The sequence below is a fragment of the Patagioenas fasciata genome, chromosome 8 (genome assembly GCF_037038585.1).
Source record: "Patagioenas fasciata isolate bPatFas1 chromosome 8, bPatFas1.hap1, whole genome shotgun sequence".
In the NCBI taxonomy this organism is placed as follows: domain Eukaryota; kingdom Metazoa; phylum Chordata; class Aves; order Columbiformes; family Columbidae; genus Patagioenas; species Patagioenas fasciata.
Window position 1 is genome coordinate 28095873 of NC_092527.1, and position 25188 is coordinate 28121060.

The 25188-nt window shown below is 55.1% G+C and overlaps 1 protein-coding gene across 4 annotated transcripts in view; it reads left to right on the plus strand.

The window, feature by feature from the left end:
* SLIT1 (slit guidance ligand 1) overlaps positions 1 to 25188 on the plus strand; it is a 62990-nt gene continuing 37802 nt past the window's right edge. For 3 of the 4 annotated variants that reach the window (XM_071812060.1, XM_065843235.2, XM_071812061.1), the window contains exons 1-4: positions 1 to 357; positions 12584 to 12655; positions 12960 to 13031; positions 13669 to 13740. In XM_071812060.1, coding sequence (XP_071668161.1) covers positions 155 to 357; positions 12584 to 12655; positions 12960 to 13031; positions 13669 to 13740 — 419 coding nt within the window. In that variant the 5' untranslated portion in view covers positions 1 to 154. The remainder of the gene's footprint in view (positions 358 to 12583; positions 12656 to 12959; positions 13032 to 13668; positions 13741 to 25188) is intronic. The other variant, XM_065843237.2, reaches the window with a different exon arrangement.

The window sequence follows — 25188 nt, forward strand, 5'->3', positions numbered from 1 at the left end:
TGGGGCGGCAGTGAGGGCGGGCGACAGGGTGGGTGTGCGTGCGCCGACGGGGCTCTTCGCCCCGCAGCCAAACCATACCCGAGCCGTGCCGAACCCAGCCCCGCTCCCCGGTGATGCTTAGCGACACCGCCGCCTAACCCCGCTGTCCGCTGCCATGGCGGCCCCGACCCCCGGGGGCGCGGCGGGGGTCCCGGCGGGGCTGCGGGCCGCTGCCTGGCTGCTGGTGTGCGCCACGCTGTGCCGGGGCCGCGCCGCCGCCTGCCCGCCGCTTTGCGCCTGCAGCGGCACCACGGTGGACTGTCACGGCATGGCCCTGCGCGCCGTGCCCAAGAGCATCCCCCGCGGCACCGAGCGCCTGTGAGTACCGCCGGGCTTTGTCCGGAGCGGCGCGGGTGGGAGCGGTTGCCGCTCGAGTGTGCAACGGCCCGTGTCGGGGTGCAAGAGCTCGTCCTGGGGGGTGCGCGTTCAAAAGCGTGTGGGGAGTGCGGGAAGTGCCCGGCGGGGGTATGCGTGCTTAAGAGCCCGTCAGGGGATGCGTGCGCAAGAGTCTGTCCATAGAAGCGTGTGTGCGACAGCCTGTCTGGGGGGTGTGCAAATGCCTGTCCAAGGGGGTTGCTTATGTCTGTAAAGGGGAGTACTTGCGCAAATGCCCGGGGGGGCATGTGCAAAAGCCTGCCCAAAGGGTGCTTGTGCAACAACCTGCTGGGGTGGGTGCAGCGTCCTGTTCAGCAGGTAAGTTGTGTGTGTGTAAAAGTACCCATCCAGGGGATGCGTGTGCAAGAGCCTGTCGGGTGGGTGTGTGTGCATCAACCTCTCCATGAGCTGGGTGCAACAGCCTGTTGAGGAGGGGAATGGTGCGTATACAAGAACTCGCTGGGGTGGGATGTGTATGCAGCCCTTCATCTGTGGGAGGGGTGTGCAAGGGGTGCTGCGTGTGCACGAGCGTGTGTGTGTCAGTGAGTGTGTAAGCACACGGAGCGGGGCTGGGATTAGAACTGTGCCCAAGGGGCTGGGTTGCTCTGGGGGGGCATTTGCACTGGGGCAGCCTGGAATGGGCTGCATGTGTGGGGCTGCATACCCCATGGCACCCACAGGCAGGTGTGTGGCTGCTCCTGCTGTTACTTGTCATGGGGCACCCACACAGCTGGAGGGATTGCCTGTGGTCCCCACCACCCTGAGCCCCTACTTGTGCTGGGCACCCCTTTGTCCCTGGTGAGCCCTCCTGGGGATGTTGTGCTGGGGATCTGCTTGGGATCCTCCTGGTGTGACCAACCTCCAGCCGTGTGCACAGCTCACCTAGCCCTGCCAGTCCCCTGTCCCTGCATCTCCTTGCTCATCACAGCCCCTGCCACATCCCCGAGGGTACTGGGGCTAGTCCTTGGGTCTCTCAGCTGAACCCCATAATGAAAGCTTTCTCCCATGGAGCACAGTCGTGGCTCAGCCAGCTGCAAGAGTGCTACAGTGTGCGCTGAGCTCCCCTGAACAGTGCCCCTCTGCTATGGGCATGTCTCCCTGCTTCAGGGTCCTCTAGCTGCAGCAGATCCCTGCTCTGCTGAAAGGGTCATGAGCTGAATGTGTTCAAACTGCTGCTGGTGTCCCCAGTGCTGGCAGGAGAGCTGACCTGTCCCCAGTCTTTCCACTCAATGGCAAGGGGTGCCCCATCCCAGGGACTGCAGTGGAGCCTGTTAGCACAATAGTTCCCTCCAGCCCCAGCCATGCAGCCAGGCTGCTCAACATCCCCCGTGGAACACAGGGCAGTGTTGGGCTGCCGCCTCCTCAGGGTAGCATGCGACCCGGGACAGTCACACACATGGGGCTCCTCCTGCCCCTATGCTCCTCTGCTTCTGGCTACTGGGGTGTGAATGTGCCCTTTGACTGCAGCTGGGGAGAGGCCCCATGGGCAGAGACTGCAGGCAGTCTGGCAGCTGCCGGGGCTGCACCCAGCATGCAGCGCTGGGAGCTCTGTGGGACACTGCTTTAGTGGAGTTTCCCTTCTCCCGCCATAATTATGCTCATACAAATTATTATTACCCAGCACAACAGCCAGGCTGCTGTGAGCTGCAGTCCCATAGAGTTGGTTTTGGAGCTCAGGGACAGAATCCACCTTTCCTCCATGCTCAGGATGGAGAGGAAGATTTGCGCACGGCCACTCCTGCATGCACTGGCCCTTTATGCCCCTTGGGGAGCTTGGTGGGCTCCACAGCATCTGCTTTCCACACACCCGGGTGCAGGGCGTTAGGGAACACAGACAGCAAGCCCCCACCTCTGCCCACTGAGCCGGTGCTCAGCACCGCTCAGACGAGACGATGCTGGAGTGGACTGACAGAGGATACCCTCGGGTGAGTGTCTCACTCCTGTCCCGCAGGACATCTCTGCCCCTCTGAGAGCAGGTCCTTCTGCGGTCTCCTGTTCTGCCTCCACTGAACCTGTCCTCTGTGGCTGCTGCCACTCGATGATGTTGGGTTTTCTGTATAGCCATGCATCTGGATGTGCCGGCTGGGTTGAGCTAGACATGCTGCTCTCTCATGGGTGTTGTCTGCTGGATAACTACCTCCTGCTGTGTTGCGTGCCCTTGCAGGTGCTTGAAGGCGTCAGTGCAGAGCAGGTCTATCACTGAGCAGTGATTTTCCTGCTATAACAGTTTGTGAGTTCGAGTTCCCTGTAAAGAGGCTGCAACCTCCTGATCTCCAACTTCTCTCTCCTTGACAGAGCAAGCAGCTGCAGGGGAGCCTGCAGCAGGGTCTGTGCTTGGAATTTGTTCTCTCCAAGGGATGACTTTCTTTGGGAACCCAGCAGACCCTTCCTGCTGCCCTTTGCTGCCCAGCTCTTTCCCCAAGCCCCAGGATATGCAGCATGAGTGATGCTGAGCTCACCTTGTGTCCCACAGTGCCAGTCTTCCAGCTGGCTGAGCCCCATGGTGATAGGGTTTTGAACTCCAGGACGGGGCAGCACTGCTGTTGTGGCCACACGTGCTGACAGTGCCAGAGTCATCACAGGGACTCAGACAGCAGCATCCTGTGGCAAGATCTAAGCTCCATTGCTTTTGAAAAACACCGTTTTCCTTTGAAGAAGAGGGAATTATTTCCCTTGCAGAGTCACTGCAATTTTGGAGAATCATGGGCTGAGGTGAAATTGTCTTGTTTGCTGCTCGAAGGTTTCCCCTGTGATGTCTCCACAGTGCTGTGCTGTTGGTACAGGGTAAGGGCTGGAGATGTGTCTAGGATGGAGCATGAATGGTAGCTGGGTGGGGGGAACAGCGAAACCCTCTTTCCTTGCACCAAAGCACAGCACGTTGTTTCCTAAGTGCCTTCTAGTCTGCAACCTGATGTAAATACCAAGGGGTGCCCGCATCCCCCCCAGCCTGGATCAGGCATGGAGTGGGGAGATTTATGCTGCAGCAAGGGAGGAAGCAGTAACATCTCTGGGTGCTTTGCACGGCTGCCTGTGCTCCTGCCTGTGCCTCTGGCAAGTGTGATAATGCAGGTCCTGGAGGCATGGTAGGCAGGACAGGGTGATAATCCTCCAGCACTACAGTGTTATTTGCTCCCAGGAGTCCCTCAGGTTTCAGATGCTGAAGGAGAGCTGTGGGAGAAGGGAACAGTTTCCTTCCTTCCTTCCTTGGTTCCTCTGAAGAGCAGTCTGTCCCATTGGGGCACTGGGTCACTCTCCCCATGCTGACAGGATTGCTGCAAATTTGCCACTTTCAAGTGGCTGCTTCCAGCCCAGCTCTTTGCTTGTGGGAGATGAACTTAGCTGGATGGTGTTGCACTCGCCCTGCTTTTGAAGTTTTCAACTGACAGCTGATAATTGTCCCACTCACCCATTTTGTCTCCACTGTGTTGTGCTGAACAACACCCGTCTCGCTATTGGCTGTGCTGCGCCACTCTCCTCTCACACGGGGGGCAGCAGAGCTGGGTTTGGGGATCCCTATCGCTGTAACCCCTTGTCTCCCTCTTCTCCCTTCCAGGGTCCCTGGCCTCAGCATTGCATATGGCTCCCATTAGCCTTGTTTCCCCAACCTGGGATTTGCCTGTGCTGAAATGGGCCACATCCAGACTGCAGCCAGCTCTGCTGTCTCCCCTGCCTATGTGCTCTTCCACCCAGCCTCTTGGCAGAGGGAAGAAGGGGTGCTGACCTCTAGCCCTTGGCTACAGGAGCTCGATGCCAGGGCAGCCACCCCAGAGGCACACTCGTGCACTGCCTAACCATCCTCTGCTGAAATTACAGCAGCCAGCTCTTGTTCAGCGTGTGTTTAATTCGTGCACATGCGTCTCCCTCTAGCTGGTTGATCAAAATGTCTTGCAGCACCAAGGCTGGTGTATCGCAGCAGTGCTCGTGTATTTGACACCAGTTATTGCTCTGTGTTTCCTGATGGTGCTTTGGGGAACATTAATTCTTAGGAAGTACCTTGGGAGGGGTAACCTGTCCCTCTCCTGGGGTGCCTGGGCGAGTGTTTGGCGTTGCAACTGAGCAGACTGGCTGCAGGGGCAGTGAGGGAGTGTGCAGGATCTGCAAAGCTCTGGGGTGGGATGCAGGACTAATTTCCAGCCAGGGCAGTGCTTGGCTGGCCCTGCTGCCCTTGGCTCTCTGGAGAGCTAGTACTGGGCACTGGGAAGATGCGGGCTGGCTGGGGAAGGCAGCCCGCTCAGCCTGCTGCAGTGGCTTCCTTGGGAGCCTTAGCGGACAGAGGAAATTTGCAATTCTATTCCAATTTTTCCCTTCAGCTACGTCCAAGGCAGATGCTGTCTATATATCGCCATGGTAACACTGCGTTCTTGCTCTCCATGGAATTGCATGCTGGAAAAATATTAGTTTAAAAAACTGTGTTGTGTTTGTATTAACTGGAGCTGAGGCTGATAGCAGAGGATCTATTGTGCCCTGCTTGGGAAAAGTCACCGGTACAGGCAATAAAGCCAGGTAGATTGGCCTCTGGTGACCACTTCTCACCCTGCACAGCAATTGCTTCCCTATAAACCCTTCCGCGGCTCTGTTTTATTGCATCTTTTAAAATAGATATTTTTGCCTTAAATGTGTTGCCACTTTGTTCCTCGGGGGCGATGGATTGTACCGCTGGCAATTCCTAACCTCACTAGGAGAGAGGACGGGGAATTGTTCCTGGCTATAATTGTGAGTCCCTCATGTGCACTTTCAAACACCATTGCTGCTGCAGCTGTGTGCTGGGCATGGTGGCAGCGGTGCCGGTGCAGGAGAGCACCCGGTGCGCGCACACACACACACACACACACACATATAAACTGTCTAGCCAGCTCATTGCAGAACCTGCATTTGCTTTGAGTTTCATGCTCCCCTGCTTCATTGTTTCCTGCTGAACCCCCAGCCAGCAAAGGAGCGAGGCAGCTGTGAAATGGAAAGGATACTCAAGAGACCCCAGTGGGGGAGCAGAGCCCACAGCCCAGGGGAACAGATTGAACTTGGCGTACCACCAAGGCGGTGTAGGCAGATGAAGGGTGTCCTGTCCAGGGAAAAGTGTATGACACGTGACCCTGTGGTGAGAGGGGCCTTTTCTCCATCCTTGCTCCCATTTTCTCCCCAGAGAGCTGATGTGGGGAGGCGAGGCGAGCGCTGGAGCAGGACATGTGCATGCGTATGTATGTGCGTGTGTGCATGTGTACGTGTGTTCATGTGTGCGTGCACGGGAGAGCGAGGAGGGCAACCCAGGAGTTGTCTTTGTCTTGCATCTGAGCCCTTCATCTGAGCCCTTCATGGTTCCGTGCCTGCTCCAGAGGTACTTAGTGCTGTGAATGCATCCCCTTTATCTTTATTGCTACCAAAATAACCTTTCATAAAACCTGAAAGGCAAAGTGATGCTTCTGTGGATGTTTTTCTAAAAGGCAATAAAAACCAGTTGTGTGTTAGCAAATGGCACCGTCCCAGGGGATGCCAAACCCAAATCACTGCTCCCCAGCAGGCTTCCAGCACGGGTAATGCCAAGGTCACGTCCAGCAGCTGGTCCCTGTCCCCACACGGGAGACAGCCAGGGATGGCTGCAGCGGCGAGCGGTTTTCCTGCTATGGTGCCAGGCTGCAATTAACAATGTGGGCAGTGAGAAGGGATCGTTTGCAGCCTGGTCATTAGGTTTGAGGTGCTGCTGGAAGCGCAAAGGGAATGAGGTGGGATGGAAAGTCTTTCTCTGTGGCATCAGTGAAGGTTCGGTCCCAGGTTATCCCCGCCCGGGACCATCTCAGGCCTCCCTGTCACACAGAGCTTCTGAAGCTGTGCTGAGTAGCTGTTTTCCTGCCATGCATTTTGGATGCATTTGCTGCTCAAAATAGTGGAGGCAAGTGTCCTATGGGGGAGAGAGGCTGCTAGGAGGAGAAAGATCAGAAAAATGGGAAGATGATTAATTTTTTAAGCGATGCAGCTGAGGAGCAGCCCTGGGCACCAAGAGTGGGGGAGATGCAAGCTCCAGGCTCCGGATATTTCTCATTGGGAGGAAGCTCCAGCTCTAAAATGGGATGCTCCAGGAGATCCAGCTGGTCTGGGGTTGAGCGGGCAACCTGTAGCTGAGCCTTTTGGGTGCACTTGTCCTCCTGTCCCTGCTGTGAGTTGATCCAGGAGGGATGAGCAAAGAGGATTTGCTAGGAAGATGCAGGGTGGATTGGACCTCGATCTGCTGAGTGGCAGGACAAAGCCTGAGGGCTGGGCTGCCTCCCCTGCCCTGGGAAGCAGAGGAGCCATAGGATCAGCCATCCTCCTTGCCAAGCCAGTCAGCACAGCACAAAAAAGCCCAATTTTGAGGCTATCCAGGTAAATCTGAGTCTCAGTTTCTGTATTTATTAAACAGAAACAAACTGCTGCATTTTCTCTCTCACATCAGGGTTGAGCGAGGTTTTTTATTTATTTTTGACCTGAAAGTGACACACGACAATGCTGGAGGACTGTAAAGCACTCCCTAAATGCAAGCAGCTAATGGTTGTGGCATGAAAACCCCAGAGAGAAGTTAGGAAGAGCAGAAAGCCTTCCAGATCCTCACCGTTACTCGCACAATCGATGCTGTTTGTAACGCTTAAAAATTTATGGTGATGCTAACCTGCTTTAGTACCTCATAAAAGCTTACAGAGCATCCCATGCTCTGGGGGCCAATGCTGTGCTTGGGGCTGGGTTCCCTTTGGTTAAGGGCAGTTATTCTGAGATGAGCCCAAAAAGCACATAACTGCTTTTGGAGGTCTCCTTTTTGGACACAACACCCTGCAGGTAGCTGGTAGGGGGAGTGCTGGCAGGGCATTCACCCCGGCAGATGTGCTGAGCATCCCTCCGTGCTGGTGCTGGAGGGGACAATCTCTCCCTGGACTGAGAAGGGCTCTGCCCTGCCTGCCCCTGCCTGGGCAGCTCCCCGTCGAGCCTGTGCCAGGGCTCAGTTATGTTCAAGCAGCTGAGTGAAATCTTCAGAAGACTTGAAAAATGCAATAAAAGTATAGGATGAAAGGTTGCAGCTGCTCTGTCCCCCAGTGCTGAGTGCAGAGGAGTCAGTCCGGGGTCTGAGCCTCGTCTGTTTCCATTAGCAGTCTGTGTGATGGGACATGAGCTTCTTATGGCATTGACAGATGCCATCAGGCTGGGAGAGATGCAAGAGGGCTGAAGGACAGGCTGAAATTTCACAGTGGGCTTGGTGAACAGGAGAAATGGGCTGACAAAAATGTTGCTGTTGCCTGGGAACTCAAGGAAGGGGTTTGATGGGAGAGAATCACCAACAGCACAGATGTGGGCTGGGAGCGTGAGCTGAGCAGGTCCTGCCCCCGCAAGGCAGAGAGGCCCTAGGGGAGGGCTGCACCCCCGGGGCTGGGGGCTCACTGGCGGGAATGAGGCAGGGAGGGGGGACTGACATGGGCAAGGGAGCAGCCTGGTCTCTGCCCTGTGATGACCAGGCAGGGATGGGGTTCATCTGCAGTGAGAAGGGTTCAAGTTGGAGTTTTGGAAACGGTCCTTGAGGCAGTAGCAGTGACACACTGGAGCAGGGCACAGGGAGTGTCAGTCCCTGTCCCTGAAGGATCTGTGTCCCTGTCCCTGAAGGATCTGTGTACCTGTCTGTCAGGATTGATGGAGGGCTGCAGAGACACTGCTGTGGGGTCTGTGACCTTGCAGCCTTCATTTCCCCACTTCCCTGATTATTATCTGGCACTGGTGGCTCCAGCTGGGGTCAGGGCTCTAGGAGAGGAGCTTATGGAGCTGCTGGGAGGGGAGCCAAGGACTGGTGCTCTGAGCCAAGAGCAGGGTGATGAGGACCATGGAGGGAGGGATGCATTGCACCAACGGTGCCACTGCTGGCCTCACCAGGCACCAGGTCAGCGTCAGCCCTCAGAGCAGGGGCCACAGGAGCCCAGACACCGAGGCATTGCTGGCACGGCCCCCTCCTGTGCCAGCCCCTGTAGTCACTGCCTGGGTGCTGTGGGTGACGCTCTGTGCTGGTGCTGGTGGGGCCGGGACGAGTTTCTCCACTTGTGCATGCAAATGCAGGGGTTTGCATCACAGACTTTCCCCCTGTGTTCTTAAAAGCGGGAGTTTGGGGAGCACAGTGGTTAGGATTTGTGCCTTGGTGGGAGAGCAGAGCGGAGCAGAACACAAGGACAAGAGTCACGTGTGTGCCAAATAGCTGATGCTTTGCAACGGAGTACAGATAGCGGGATTGTGCTGTCTGCTCCTTCCCCTTCCCGCTCCTGATAAATCAGCACCCAGGGAAATATCACTCATGTTGGCTGTATTTAATAAATTACCTCTCAGCATTTGTGCTCTCTGAGCTTGTTACTGAGTTAGTATAGCTCCAAACCCTGCAAAAGGAAAAGACGCATCAGACCCCCTGGGAATGGAATAAGCCATCCAAAGCTAGAAACCAAATATAAACGCAGACTATGCAAATCCAGTCTAACGAACCCTGCTGCAGCACAGACATCCCATCTGGGAGTGGGATGATCCACAAGCAAAGGAGCAAAGGGACTGCTTGTTTTAACGGCTTTCCTCTTTCCAAGGAGAAATGGGAGGGTTGTTTCTGAAACTTGAAGGTTGCAAATGAGAAGTCACTGCCTCTCCAGTGGCAGTGTGAGATGTGGGGTGCAGAGGAGCAGAGGAGGGCAGCCTGAATGAACATGATAGTGCTTTCTGGCATTAAAACCTATGGATTAACAGGGGAAGAGCATGTCCTACATCTCCACTTTAAAATCACAGTCCAGAAATGCAACCAATCTGCCGGGCAGCTCCCCAGACACATCAGTCCTTATTGAAGCTCTGCTGTGCGGGGCAGGGCAGGGTGTTTCGCTTCACTAGGAAAGGGCATGGAGGCAGCGGGTGAGCAGCTGGGCAGCAGGGATCCAGCTTTCTGGGCACAGCAGACTGTAATTTATCTCCATGAGAAACTGAAGGGGATTTAGAGGGGAGAAAATGTCACGAAGTTAAATAGCAGTGTTGCCTCGGCATCCTTACAAATTAGCTTTACCTGCTGTTCGTTTCCATCTTGGTTGCAAAGGCCATAATTTACCCGAACAAAGGCAAGGGGGGATGCTGTCAGCAGTTGTCAGGGAGGACACAGGGACAGTCCCTGAAGGAGTGAGGCTGCAAAGGGGCCCTTGGACATTGCCCTGCCCAGGGACAACCACCAGCTCCAGTGCGGGCACACCCTGAGGATGCTCAGTGAGCAGAGCCTGGGGTGGGCAGCACAGTTGCATCCTGCCTGTACCTCATTGTGCTGAAAAGTCTTTGGGTTCAGGCTGTGCTGTCCTAGAAGGTGCCTGGGAGAGAGAGCAGAGCCTGGTTTTGTCATGTGGGGGGACTGGCCATGTCTAGTCCATGGCTGTTTGGTGTTTCTGTGTGTTTCCACACTGGTTTCCCTGTGCTCTCCCTCTGGCGTGCTGATGCTCAGAGGACCCCAGAGGTGTCCAAGCCCACCTTTGGGCTTTGCAGGCTGAGGTATAAATCTTGGCTTTCGGGTTAAGCAGTTTTTAAATCAAGCTTCTCTGCTCTGTCCCTCTGCAGAACTAGAGACTTCCTAACTTCCACTTACATATTGAAGCCAGAGTAATGTTATGTATGTTTAAGAGAAGGTGATATGGGAGGCCTGCCAGGGACCCTGCCTTGCCAGGAGCTCGGATGGGTGCTGTTACCCCCAGTTTGGCCTCCAGCCGGGCCATGGGGAGCTTCCAGGCATTCTGCTTTTGCAAGGACTCTTCAGGACATTCGGAGAAAAACACCTGAAGCTGGGGTTTCTCCTTGCCCTTAGCTGGCCCCAAAGCTGTGGTCCATCACAAGGTGAGCACATGTCTACGCGTAATCCTTTCAATACTTAAAAGGAGGTTATAAGAAAGACAGGGACAGACTTTTTAGAAACACCTGTAGCAATAGGACAAAGGCTAATGGTTTCAAACTAAAAGAGGGAAAATTCAGAATAGACAAAAGGAAGAAATTTTCTATGATGAGTGTGGTGAAACACTGGCACAGGTTGCCCAGAGTGGTGGTAGAAACTCCATCCCTGGAAACACCCAAGGCCAGGCTGGATGGGACTTTGAGCAACATGATCTGGTTGAAAATGTCCCTGCCCCTGGCAGTGGGGGTTGGACTAGATAAGCTTTGAAGGTGCCTTCCAACCCAAACTATTCTACCATTCTATACCAAGGCACCCCTCCTGTGATGACAGATGTCCCTAAAATGCACGACCCACCCCAGCACCTCGGGATTTACAGCTTGGCTGTGGGTTTTGCTCCCTGGAAGAGGGGCAGGAGAGAGCCCCTCAGGGTGCGGCTTTGTGGGCTGGAGCCCCATCCGCGGGAGCCAGATGTGCTCGCTGGCCGGACAGGGAGCCGGGCGAGCCGGGGGGCTGCAGAGCCGGAGCGTGGGTTTCCGTTTAATCGCAGGGGCTGAGGAACCGCTATTCATTCCCCGCTTGCATTCATCTGTGTCCTAGTAACGTGCTCTCCCCCGCTCCTTCCCAGCACAGGCACACACGGCTGGATAATGGCAGGAGCCCGGCAATTTCGGGCGCTGAATAGCAGTGTAATTACGAGGCTATGATGGCGAGCTGGAGCTCATTAGCCATTATCAGCCGTTTCAGCAGGACAATGAAAGCACCCCGGGGTGTGCGGCTGCGCCCGGCGGCCCTGCACGCTGCTCGGCGGCTCCGGGGCCAGCCCGCCGCTGCCCTCGGCCCCTCGCGTGGCCGAAGAGCCCGGGGAAAGGGGGCTTTGGCTCTGGATGGTAGTGATGGACTTTGTATTCAGCCCTTCGCGTGTCGTGGGGCATTCCTGCTCTGCGGTCCCGCTGCTGGGGCTGGGGGATTGTAGAGCCCTGCGTGCTGGTGTCCTGTCTGGGCACTGCAACCTGCTGTGGGGGTACAGCCTCCTGCCCTGGCTCCAGCAGCTCGTCCTTCCCTTGACTGCCTCCCCCTCCTGTAGTTTGCTTCATCTTTATGTGTCTGCATTCAGTGTAGGTAGCAGGAGTCCAGCGTGGGAGCTCTCCGTGGGCTGTGTGTTGGCATGAGTATCATTCATCCCCAGGGCATGCTGTGGGCACATTGGTGGTGTCCTGCCATGGGATGCTGCACAGGGACCGCCAGTTCTGCAGGCTGTGGGTCCCAGAGCTGATGGTCCACCTCTCCCTATAGTGTTGACAGCCCGTAATAAGGAAAGGCACTGCAAAGATGAGGCTGTGAGGCAAAAATCTCTGCATTTTAAAGCAGGATAATCCTAGCAGGGGCACGTTGGAGAGCGTGGCAGGGGTAGCTGTCAGGCTGGGGGAAGAGTCCCTGCCAGGTGTGGGTCCAGCAGTGGGGAACACCTTACCCTGGTGCAGAACAGAACCTGAGCAGGACAGCAGCCATGGGGTTGGTGTAGACACCCCACAGGCTGCCCCCTCCCCTTATTTCCAGCTGGGACAGCATCTCCCTTCTGGCTGGAGTGCCTTTCCCTGCAGTCACCCAGGGCTTTTGCATGAGAGAGCAGTGTCAGGAGAAGCAGCTTGTCATGTACAAGTGTCTCTTGGCAGGTGAAACTTGAAGTGTGGCTTATTCTCCTGGCAGGTGTGAGATGGCTGTGCACTGAACTAGTTGTAATGCATGTGGGTGACCGGCAGCTGGGTGTGGGGAGGGATCCTGCTTTCTTAATAACCCTGCCCTCTGTAAGCTGCTCTGTGTGTTTAGGATGACCCTACCAGGTGTTTGCTGCATTCCCAGAGCAGGGTAATGTGCATCCAGCCAGGCAGCTGCTGGTGTTGCTGGGCTGCTTATTGCACTGCTGATGGCTCTGTGGCTTCTGTCCGAAGCGAGGCATTCAGTGTGGGGACAGGGAGATGGGGGAGACGGGCAGCCCCTGCCCCTTGCTGCTTTATGGTCTGTGAAAGATACCAGCTTACCCCTTCCTGGCCAGCCAGACTTCTGTGTGTCCAGCACTGCTGGTCACTGAGGATGAAGTCCCCTCTGGAGCCAGCAGGCAGCCCTGTCATTCCTGGTGAGGAGCACAGAAATGCAGCAGCCACTGCAGTCCTTTGGGTTCTGTCTGCCCTTTGTGAGAAGCTATTGGGGAGCCCCAGCGCCTGACCACCTCCTGAGTGCTTCCTCGCTGATCTCTGTCTCTTCTCTCTGCAGGGAGCTCAACGGCAACAACATCACGCGGATCAACAAGAATGACTTCGCTGGCCTGAAGCAGCTCCGCGTCCTGTGAGTTCCCAGTGAGGGGCCGGCCGCCCTGACCTTGGTGGGCGCTGCGCTCAGCTCGCAGCCACTCGTGGGGCTGGTAGAGATGATGCTGAGCCCTTTGCTGGTGGGGCTGGAGGGCATCTGCTTTGGGCTGAGCGTGGTTGGCTTCCCACCAGCGGGGCAGTGGGGAGAAAAAGTCCAGGTTTTATTGAGGGGTTGGTGGGAGTGAGGTGGCCCTGGGTCTGCAGGAGCATTGGGGACACCATCAGTGAGCCAAGGGCACTGGGGACCACCTTTCCAGAAAGCTGACCCCTTCTCTCCACAGGCAGCTAATGGAAAACCAGATCAGCACGGTGGAGCGTGGGGCGTTTGATGACATGAAGGAGCTGGAGCGGCTGTGAGTGCCTGGGCATGGAGGCAGGTCGGCAAGAGGCAGCCGGGTTTAGTTGCAGAGAGCATCCTTTCTTTTTTTCCCTTAAATCATAATGTATTGGTGCTGCCTGACTTCAAACAGCTTCTCTGCTGGTATTTTATAGTGTGGGAAGCAAACCTATTTCTGTTTCTATAGATCCTAAAGTCCTTTCTAATGCTTTTGAGGTGAGGGGCAGGTTAAACACAAATCACTCTCACTGCTATCAGCTGTGTCCTGTGCCTTAGTGAGAGAGCTGTAAGTTCCAGTCCAGTACTCAGTAAAATAGCTCAGCAGTTTAAAAATCCTGAGCTGCTCATGCAAATATGAGGAGCTGAACAAGCAGCAGGTTAACAGCACAGTTAAGTAGCAATCAACAGTTAACAGCTCAGAGTCCTCTCTACATGTAATTACAATATTGTAAATCTATTAATACCCTGTTGGTTGCCCCTGCCTGGGAGTATGTGAGCAGGACAGGGGTATCCTCAGCAGGTGGGATGCTCTGCTTTAATGGCCCCTCTGAGTGAGCCAAAGAGCCCCAGCTGAGCCCAGAGCTGCCAGCTGGGTTGCAGGCAGGATGATTGCTTTGCCCTTGAAACCCTGACCTATTCTTCCTTCTCTGCAGACGGCTGAACCGCAATCAGCTCCACACCCTGCCTGAGCTCCTCTTCCAGAACAACCAGGCGCTGTCACGGCTGTGAGTACCTTTTGTGCCTGTGGGGGTTGCTTGTGGGACTGCCGGGGGGTTTGGGACTGCACTGGCATCCCAGATGGTGCTGCTTCTGGGCGTTTGTGCTTGTGGTTACTGGTGTTTGGTCTCAGTGAGCACCTGGTGTGTGGCAGAGGAATGCACCCTGTTTCTGAGCAGCTTAAGTGTGCAGCGTGGCCGGGAATTGGCTTTGCCTGGCAGAAGCCCTGAGACCGGTGCTGTTAAAGTTGGCGTTAGAAGCCCTTGCAGTGTGTGAGGATGTGGCAGGAGGTGCTGGTGGTTTGGACTGGGGCTGGTCTCGCGGAGCTGGGCTGTGCCTGCATGGTGCTGGTCGCAGAGGCACTGTGAGCCATGCAGCTTCGTCTCTGGGTGCAGGTCACAGGCTTTGGATTGGGTTGTCACAAAGGGAAGGTGAAAGAGGATGTCGCTGGGGGGTCACATCCTGCCCAGAGACCTCAACAGGGCCCAGAGAGCCCCATGGCCCCACTCTAGAGTTGCCTTTCTGCTGTTGTCTGGGACAGCCTGGGGAAGGAGGGGAAAGCCCTGCTTGGGGCAGATCCAGCCCCTCACTCCTGCTGCTCACTCCCCACACAGCTCTGCCTGCCTCTGTCCCTTCCTGTCCCTCTACACCTGCAGAAACACCCCCAGGGACTGTCTCCTGTCATGCAAGCCCCAACTCTGCAGATCCCTGTGCTCTTCTTCTGTCTGTGCAGCAGCAGGCTGCCTGGGGAGGGCTGTGGGTTTTCATAAATATTCTCTTTTCCATATTGCCTTTCCCTTGCCTGAGGCTGCTTTGATTGGGCAACAGTGCCATTGGCACTGCCAGCATTGTTCAAACTGCAAGAAATCCTCTTAACAAAGCGTTTACTGGTTCTCAGCTATGTCAGGCACGATGCACATCGGGAAGGGGGCTGTGAGGAGCAGAGGGTGCTTGCCAGACTGAGGTTGGGTGCTCTGCATTGCTCAGAGAAGACGCTTACAGCCTGTGGCTGATTTGCAGTGGATAGGAGCTGGGAGGTTGTGGCTGGGACAGAAGGTCTATCTTGTTATCTCTATTTCTCAGTTGTGAAATGAGGATGGCAGATCCCTGCTGGAGCAGGTCAGGAGTGGATGAAATAACTGAATGCGCTGAGACATTGCCAGAAAAGGCATGGCCATGTCAGGGCCAGACAGCACTGCCCGCACAGGCAAGGCTGTGGCTGAGCCGTTTTGCTCAGTGGTGATGCTGGTTTCTCTGACACAGCCAGGGACTCAGTCCTGGCGTCCAGCCTGAGGCGGTGTAATGAAGGGTTAAAACACCATGTGGGTTGCCAGCGTGAGATGTGTGAAATGGTGGACCAGCGCCAAAGATGGGCCTAGGTAATGGCAGCTGATAGCACAGGCGTTCAAGTAATTATCAAATGGCATTTGTTAAGCTCAGCTGTGCCATATTGTGGTGCCAGCAAGGGCCCATCCTCCTCTAGCCACCCTGTGCATAACAAAAACATGGCCAAGAGAATAATTGTACAAGCATTAATGTTTCCCTTTTAATCTTCTCTAGATTTGAATACCACGGTCTTTCAAAAAACAAATCCCAACAATTCATCAGGGAGATGCAGAAGGGCACCTTCCCAAGTAGGCTGTGTGGTGTGACCCTCTGAAGCCCCTGGGCTCCTGTGGAGCTGGGGCTGTGCCACAGTGTGCATGGGGCTGTGTGTACCCCCACGGCGTGTGTATGGGGTGGTGCGTACTGCTGTGGATGAGAAGAGGTGTGCAAGATGCTCCTTGCAGCCACCCTATGCACAGGTGTGTTTCAACCTCTGTTGCTTTATTGTTGCTTCCTGCAATGTGGTGGTTGTTTTGAACCGATTTTACCCTGCCCTAAAACTGTTTTCTGGCCATCTCTGCTGTGACAACCACTGCCTGTACACCAGCACCCTGAGCTTTTCTTGTGCAACCCAGGGCTGTGTGAGTGGGCTCAGATTTTTGCAGCTCTTCTGTAGGCAGTGCTATGTCTTGGGGATCTTTAGTGCATCCTCAGAGCAGAGGGTGCCTGGGACATGCTGTGAGATGAGGGAGGGGACACACACTGAACCTCCTGCCATCCTCCTCTGCAGCCCACATGCTGCCTCCATGTGTGACAGCAGGGGTGTAGTGCTGGGGCTGCCCAGGGAGCACGTCAGGAGCTGCTGCCCTGGAAGAGCCTTGGGTGCTGTGTTTGGGCAGCAAAGCACCACAGAGGACCCTCTGCTCCATCTCCTCACAACTGCTCATTGCTGAGGTGCCCAAGGGTTGTTTGGGGTGGACAACCAGGGCAGGGGGTGCCCAGGGCACGGCTTGTCTAGCCACACTGTCATGCTGGCTTAGCTGGAGGTGGGATCTTGACCCGTCCTAGTCCAGCCGGCGTAGAAGGTCATGACGATGCTCTTAAATTGCTGCAAACCTGGCTCAGGCTACAGGGATATGAGTCAGTGGGGAGCAGGTTTAAGCTAAATTGAAATCAGCTTGCCTTGAACTGAAATTGGAGCCTCTCCACCAGACTTTGCACTTATTTAACTGCTGAAATGGATCTGCAGTGGCCTCACTGCTCAGTGCCCCAATCTGCCCTAGAGTCAGACTGGGGCGATGGGGTGGGAAGAGAGAGCTCTTACAGCATCATGCTCTTGTAGACCCTGGTCTCCAGATCATTTCCAGCAAGCAGTTCCTGTGCAGGCTTCCCCTTGCCCTGCGCACTGTGGTTCCCCACTGTGTGCTTCTGGAGCTCCTGAGGTGCCTGCTAGGTCCTTGTGTCCTAGTGGGTCTCTTGCACTGCAATACTGGGAGGTCCTGAATTAGCAGAAACTGGCTGAGCAAGTTGGGATGAGATTTGTTTATGTGAGAAATGAGGCTGCTGGGTTTGGCAGGTGGGTGGCAACTGAGACAGAAAGCCAGGTGTGAGACCAGTGAGGGTTGCTTAGATGGGTTGCCGGGTGCTGGCCTAAATGCTCCAGCCTCTTCCAGCCTTAGTCTTGGTGCATCTTTAGTAACACAGCATCAGGTTAAGGCAAGTCTATTGAATGTGGGGTATGTGATACCCACAGAGCAGTTTTCCACTGTACCTTGAGCCTTATGGAAATATCTCACAGGCACAGGGAGGAGGGCCTTGGGCTGGGGTTAGGATAGAAGGCTGTTTGTCTGCCTCGTGGGTCTGAGTGTCAAAGCTTAATCCACCTTGGTGGTGCTTTGTGGTCTCCCAGCCCGGCTCGAGCTGCAATTAGTTACTCGGATCTTGGCCATAAAGAGCATTTGTGCATTGGGATAATGGAAAGGGTTGGAGTTAAACCTGATCCGTCAGGGCTTAAATAAACTGGGGAATGGCAGGAAAGGGCCAGTGGAAAGCAAACCTCGGGTGAGGGCGTGGGGGAGGTGAGATGGCTGGAGAGGAATGTTTTCCCCTTGGTATTTGGGAATATTGAGTTGATGCCTGCCCAGAGCCCCACTTGGGCTGAGATGGTGAATGGGGGGCGGCTGTGCCTGTACCTTGGCAGGAGGACTCTCCACATGGTCTCCCTTATTTATATCTGCCGCAAGGAGCAGATAACTCATTAAGCAGTCCCGGTGGCTGGAAATGGTGCTGATCTGAGGTTTTGTTGGAGAACGTGTGACCCCAGCGACCCCATCTCAAACTGAGTTTAATTAAACTGTCAGCACTGGATGAAAGAACAAAGCGTCATGGGCTTTGGGGGGGGGGCTGGGGTCCCCCCCCACAGCTCACTGGGGAAGAGCGCGTCCCCTGCGAGGTGGAGAGCTGAGGAAAAAAAATGGATCTTTCCTTACGTTGAGGAAAGTCACCCAGGCAAGAAGATGACCTCTGCTCTTGTGCTGCCCAGCACTGGCCTCTGGTGCCCTGCAGCTGCACACACCTGGGCTCAGCACCAGTGCCCTGGTGCAGCCTGTGGCATACCAGGAGCCGGGGGGATGCTGGCAGACCTCACTTCAGCATCTCTCCTGAGCTGTCAGGAGTTGTTTATTCCCCTTGGGATTCCCTTGGGAGCAGGGACCAAAGCCCTTGTGTTTCTCTCTGCTCCCTTGGGAAGGATGGGAGAGGAATTTTGCAGGCCTGTCTCCCTTCTCTCCCTACCTTCCCTTAAAACCTCCTCCTGAAGCTGTTTCTAAGCCCCTTTGGGAGTGCTGGGTGGGTGAGGTGAGGAGGACAGAGGAGGCGGGATGGCCATAGCAGCAGCGTGAGAACAGAAACCCTGCAGGAACATCGTCAGGGAGGCAAAGACGTGGGCTGTCTAAATGTGCTAAAGGCAGCCAGGATGGCTATAAATAAACGTTTTTCTCCAAGAGAAGCTGAGCTGGCATGAGGAAAGAGAAGAGTGGTGGGTGTTTGGCTGTGGGGGGCCCTATAGAGGTACTCCCTGAGGGGATGGGTAGTGTCAGCCGGATGTATCCCTGTGGCTGCCCAGAGGTTTCCCTCACCAAAAGCTGCAGCAGCCGCTCCATGCTCACAGAATGGCAACTGGGAGAGGATGAGCAGAGAGTAGGGGGAAAAAGATCTTGTCTCCAGAAGGAGTAAGATTTAATACATGGGCTGTGTCCCATTGGTTATTGTCGGACCCGTGCCAGCAAAAATGGTGGAGGAGACTGTGCTGCATCTGAGCTGGCAGCCAAGCCCAGGGGGAAGGGCTGACGGTGCTGCTCTCCATCTGTAAGGGCAGGGGCTCCCTGGAAACAGCATTAACATCTCAATCAGGACCAGTGGCTTTCTGAGCCAGGGACTTGAGAAATGCTGTAGGAGCTGGGGGGATTGTGACGCTCCTGTGAGACTCTCCTCATGCAGCTGGAGCCTGCAGAGGAGTAGTGATTATTCTCTGCTCGCTTCTGTCTGGGAGCTGAGACAGAGACCAGGGGCTGATCCAGACACCCTCTGGACCAGGGGTATTTAAAGATCTGGGTGATGAGGAACTTCTGAGCTGAGTTGCAAAAAACATTTAAGGTGTTTATGCCCAGGCAGGAGAGGTTGCATTCCAGTGAGCTCTGGGGCAGGTTCCTCACACCATCCCTGCATCTGGCTAAACCCAGCCCTAATTGCCTTTAGAAAAGCAGGCAGGGGAAAAATGGAGCAGTGCTAAATAACCTGAGAAAATGCAAATCGCATCCTTCAAGAAGGAGAGGACCACAACCAGGCAGAAGGAAGCTGTGAGCTGAGTAGTAGCAAAACAGGGTGACAAGTGAAAAAGGAACTGTCGGAGAAAGGCATAACAAACCAGGCCCCGTTCCGATGGGGCTGGCTGTGTGTGGGAGGTGTTGCTTGCAAGACTGTACCAGTGACTGTCCCTCTTGGTGCTGCACTGGGAAAACCCCCAGATAGGAAAGGGAGAGATGAAGAAATGATGGAACAGAAATGTGTGCTTGGTGGCGGCTGGGTGGGGGAGCGTTCCCATGTCCCTGCGGTGGGTTGCTGTGCTGCGGGGGAGGTGTGAATGCGGGGGGGATGCTTGCTGGGGGATGTGGGTGCTGTGGCTCTGTTCCGCTCCCAACTGGAGGGACTCACCTGCCTGAGCCCTGGTTTCGATCTGATGGGGGATCTTTGGTGCCTACCTGTGTGTTGGCTTCTGGAAATCCTGCTGTGGTGGTACGCTGGTTCTGGCTGTGCACCAGCTCTCCTGTGCCAGTCACTCACGTGTCCTCCCATGGCCACTCCCGTTGGGGCTTTGGCTGAGGTTTACTACCCCCAGAGAGGTTTTGTGCTTGTTCTGCAGACTATGTGCTTGGCATGCATCTGGGAGCCTGCAGCCTCTGATGTGGGAAGGAAGCTTTGGGCACAGCGTCATGTTTTTATCTTTCTGTGCCGGAACACGGTCACTTCAGGTCCCCAGGCACTTGCCCCTTTGCTCTTTGCACAGATACATACATGCTGGTGTCCATGCACAGAGATCCACAGTCTAAGAGCTGGGTGCCAAGGTCAGAGCAGAGAGCAGTTCCCCTCGGAGCAAACCTCCCTGCTTCCCCAGCATCCTGCATTTCTCTCCCAGTTTCCCCCTCCAACAGCATCCCCCTCCTCTTGCCAGGCAAAGGCCAAGTGTCCTCGCTGTCACCGTGCCCACGTTTTAGCTGTTGTCTCCTCTACTCAGGGTGCTGTACCCCCTTGCGCTCCCCAACAAAGCCTCTTCTGTTGGGGATAGAGTGGGGCTGGGGAAGGGGCAGGCTGAGACGTGTCCCCCGAATACCAATCAGGAGGAGGAGCATGTTTACTCTGTCAGCTGGGGGGACACTGTGCGTTCTGCATGCTGTGACACCCCCCACACACACTGGTGGGGTGGATGGGGAGGGGGAAGTGTGGCCTTGCAGCAGCCCCCAGGAACAAAGAGTCAGTGTGGCTCATGACAGCTCTAAGGAAACGCGGGAAAACAAATGTGCCACTAATAGGTGGGGAGGTTACCTTGGAAAAGATGCTGCTGGGCAGGCAGCCAGCCCCTTCCCCAGCAGGCTGGCAGGCGGCAAGGGGCTGGGGTTGGCACCCCCGGCCTCGGGGGAGTCGGGAGACTGCAATGAGGCCAGGCTGAGGTGGGTTTGCATGTCCTTGCGCTGCTGCCCCCGCTGGGGACAACATCCTTATTGGTGCAGTGAGGGCATCTCTGGGCTTTTGTGCTGGGTGTCCCCTCCAGGGAAGTGGCACCGTTGTGCAAGGAGCTGCTTGCTGCCTGCTTGCTCTCCCCCTTCTTCCTCCGTCATTAACCTGCCACAGACCTCAGCTTTTTTTTTTTTTTTTTTTTTTTCAGGACCCCAAAGAGCTTCCCTGGGGAATCCTGAGTACAGCCCAGCCTCAGACCCTCATGAATTAAATGCTTTTAAAAGACCTTTTTAGATTTAGGTGCTTCCATAAACTTTTTGGTACCTGACTCACAGTCACTGAAGGCACAGGAGTGCCAGGGCGAGGGTCACAGCCGTGCCTTGACCTGCCACCAAGAAGCCTCCCCCTTTGCTTCCCACGAACCTGGACCTCCTCCCACCGGGGTGATGGTGCAGACCCCACACAGGGGTGCCCTGGCTCCCCGCTCTGTTCTGAGTCAGGGCTGCCAGGAGCGGGCATTGCCAGCTGCCTGCCTGGAGATAATCTGCCCCATCCCCCCGTGCACCCCGTTGTGGTCCTGACTCAGGGCCGGCTCTGGCTTTCTGGGCATTGAGCTGCTTCCAGGGTTTCCCTGGCAATGCGTGAGGTCAAGCTCTGCTCCCGGGATGCCCTGCTTGAGCCACCGGAACCACTGGACACACACTCCGTCTTGCTTTGGGTCCAGGCTTGAATTTGGCTTTCATAACGTTATTAGAGTGAAAGGGTCTGGGTCTGTAGTGAGGTGCAGCTTCAAGACCCCTGTCCCTTTTGGCAAAGTAGCCCCCTCCACGAGCCATTGCGAACTCTGTTGCACCAGCAAATGGGAATTTGCAACCCACAGGGAAAAAGTGACAGAAAATCAAGGCTAGGTCTTCCTAATGCTGGGCAGTGGTGCTAATTACACAGCTGTTAAACATGATGAAATCATTTATTCCCCCTCCCTCGCAGCTCATTGACTGCATTGTGCCACATTCACCCCTTGGCCACCTTTGGTCCCCTGAAAGAGTTAAAAGAGCATTCTGAGAAGCTGATCCCTTTGTCCATGCGTTTTGGGAGCAGAATAAAGGCATTTCCTTTCTCCTGTTTTCACAGTTTGGATAGTAGAAAGGTTCAAAGTAATTTTAAAGAATCGTGAGCGGAATAAGCCTTTGGTAATTAGACTTCCAGGATGTAGAAGAAAAAAGTCTTATGTGGTGATTTTAGGGTAATTTATAACTTGGTACCCCTGCACATATATCCCACAGGTGTGTTAATGTGCAGAGCCAGATAATTAACCTGGTTTTGTTGGTTGATTTTTCTCACTGCTGTAGGTGAGTAATTTTCCCCATGCTAAAGTGCCGTAAAGGCCAAATGTATGTGAGTGGGAAAGATGTCCCTTCTCGCTCCTAGGGGGTTTCCTGGTATGGCAGGACTTGTAGACATTACGAAGATAAGCTGTGGGCTGGGGGCACCTCGGTTTGGAGAGCCCGATTTCCCCGTGCTCACAATTGGCATTCGGGCACAAGCGCAGGGCAGCTGCCTGCACAAAAACCCATCTGACAGCATGCTGGGGGTAGGTTTGGGGAGGTGGGGATTAATTTCCCAGATTCTCATCTGTGTTAGATTAATTATTCTCCCAAGCTTATCCTCACTTAACCAGCAAGACGCAGACGTCTGTGGTTGGGACCCCCACTGCCTGGCCAGAGCTAAGCAGAGTATGGATTAGGGAGTCTTACCGGCTGCCTCCTCTGGCCCCTTTATGGTTCTTGCACCCCCCTTCACCCCCCGAGGCTTCAGTCCCCGTTTGTGTCTGTGTTTCCCTTCAGGACAGGAAAAGCTGGATTAATTTTTACTGCTCCCAAGGGAGCTGTTGGTAACCGAAGACATCTCGTTGTCTTATGTTCTGTAAACTGGGAGGCAGGAAATGGCAGGGACGGTTTAAAATGGTTTCCTTACCCCCCTTCTCTTTGTCTGGTCCCCACTACCCCTCTGATAGGGGATGGCGTTTGTGACAGAGCTGCTTAGGGAGAAGTTGCTCAGACTTTTTCCAGGCCCTGGGGCTGGAGGAAAGATGTTCCTCTCAGATTTGCAGGTAGGAAGAGCTTGACTATCCTCTTGAGTGCTTGGGAAATTGCAATTTCAGGATCTTATGAAAGAGGAGTGAAGGTTGTTAGCCCCATTGCACAGGCAGAGTATTAAATGTGGAAAGTACAGGAAAAGCTCCTAAAAAGTGCCTTTCATCCTGGAGCTGGGAAGTCCTCCATTCCCACACCATCCTGCGGCAGAATTGGGAAGGGGACCCAGGAGCCCTGGCCCTGCATTCCCCTGGCTTCCCATCCCTGGTACAGCACTCAAAGGAGCTTTTGTCCGGCTCCAAGCCCCACAGGTGGGTGGGCGCTTCATTCCCCCTCCCTTACCCTTGGGCTGGGATGCTTTTTCCCAGGGGCTGCAGTTGGCCTGTCGCTATGGGATGCGGGCTTGCGGGTCACCTTGGCAACGGGGGCCTGGGGATGCGGGTTGGAGGTAGACCCAATCATGGGGCACTTTCGGCACGTATGCCTGGGGACTGGTGATCCCTGTTTGCCATGAACCTGCATGTACCCAGCAAAATATGTAGCCATGCAGTTTGCTGGGTATGTGCTGCTTCATGGCAAGTACAGTGGAAATGCAAGATTGGTGCATGTGTGGCACAGGGTGTCAGGTCAGGGTGCAAGTACCTAGCGTCAGGGTTTCACCCCAGGGATGCTCCGTTGCAGGTTCTCTGCATTGCACAGCCACGCTATTACTGCCTGGCGATTGCTGCCAGCACTATTAATTACTAATCACAGGGACAAAGTCAGGGCAGTGTGGTGGGTTGGGGAAGGATCTGTGCTTGTGGGGTACATGGGAGCAAGCAGGCAGGCTGGCTGCATTCCCAGGACTCGGTGGTGTTTCCAGCTCTTGCTGTCTGACCAGAGGCATTTCTACCTCCTGGTGTTGCTGTCCCGCTCTGGCTTGCTTGTTCTCTTCCCCACGGGCACAGTATGTTGCTCATTCCTGCATCCTACGATTTCATGGCATCCCCACAGCCGGGTGTTAATGAGATTAGACCCAAGCTTTAAGATGTCTCTCTCTATCCTTTGCCATCCAATTACACAGCCCGCATGGTATCTGATTGCCTGCAAGAGGGGAGGACTGGGGCTGGCTGGGATGGGAGGTTGCAGCTGGTCTTCCTGGGTATCAGCCCTGCTGTGCCGAGTGGTTTTCTTTCTTCTCTTTCTTTCTTCTTTTTTTTTTTTTTCCTTCTCTACTCCCCCCCCTGTTGTCTTTGAGCTGCTTCATTTGGCTTTTTCATCACTTCTCGAGGTGGCGGCTGGGCAGAATTTGTTTAAATTAACTGCGTGAATGGCAGCGTTTGTGTGTGTTGGTGGGGGGAGCTCAGACAGTACCATAATGGATGAGGGGGATTAAAGGTGCCTAATGGGTTCCAGATGGGCATCACGGACTGGGAAACACCCCCGCAACCCCAATCCCAGCCAGAGGCTGCTGGCAAGGAGCTCAGAGCTGAGAGCTGGGATGCTACGGTGGGCGGCTGCCTGGCTCTTCGGCAGCAGGGTGGCTGCTCTGAGCCTGTTCCTATGGGACCAGGGTGCTCGCGGGCTCCTGGGGTGCTGGGTGCCTCTGCACTGCCCGTCTGTGCCTGGGACAAGCAGACAGATGCACCACAGGAGGCACCTGCCTTAGCTGGTAGGGAGCACAGTGTGCAGCAGGCTCTGCTCTCCCCGCTCCAAGCATCACAAGCTCTGGGGACACAGGGCTGGGGACAACCCCAGCTGCATGTGAGTCCAGCTTTCAGAGGTACCTCAACTCCAGTGTTAACTGACAATGCAAATACGGCCTGCTGGAGTGGTAGTTTCTGCTCAGGAGTCTTGGTTGCAATGTGAGGAATGATAATATTTAGTCTTCGATGCCCTCCCCCTGGGCTTTAGGGTACCTTGGGGTGCTCTCTCGGTCTGACGTCACCGCTGCTGCAGACATCATCATTCTTTTTCTTATTTACAGCTGGAAAACTGAGTCCCAGAGACAGGACCTAAGTTGCTTACGTGGTCCTGCCCATATCTGTAGGGATTAGAGATGTGGTGACAGCCTTCCCTGACTCTCCCAGGGCTGTGCTTCCCACCGATGGCCAGATTTCTCCTCCAGACCTGCTACATGGTGCCAGGGCTGCCTGTTCACAGCCTGTCTGCTGGCAGCACCCAGATTGGAAGCCCATCAGTCCCAAGCAAGATGAAGTGTGCAGGAGCGAAGGACTGCTGGGGAGTGGTGTCGCTGCTGGGGACCATAGGGCTGCCGGCAGACTCATTGCTTTTGAGTTTTATTAAGGGCTGAGAGTGGGAGCAGGACCTAAGCTGCAAGCCAGGTGGCTGCTGGGAATATCACTCATGTTGTGAGATGGCTCGTAGTTTAGAGGGGAATTTAAGCTTCTTAGGTGAATGGGCTGCAGAAGAATCAATTGGGTTTAACGGGAGCCTGTATCAAGTGGTACTTTTTGGCACTGATAGCTAGAAAAGCCCTGCTCCTGGTGGGAGTGAGTCCACGTGTCCTGCAGTGGCTTTTTGTGGATGCAGCTGTTTGCACCAGCACATTCAGCTGCACCCAAGCAGATAGCTGAGCTGGGGAACAAGACAAGGGACAGGAGAGGAGACTCATCCCTGTGTTCCCCATCCAGAGGGGCTGCAACAGAAGGTGGGGCCTGAGGGAGGTTCAGGCAGGGTGTCAGGGAGGTGCGTGAGGAGGTTGGGAAGCGATGGCCAGCCTCCTTCATCTGCTGACCCTTGGCCAATGCTTTCTGCCAGCCCTCCTGGCCCATTCTTGGCCTCATGTCTTCCCCCCAGCTCTCT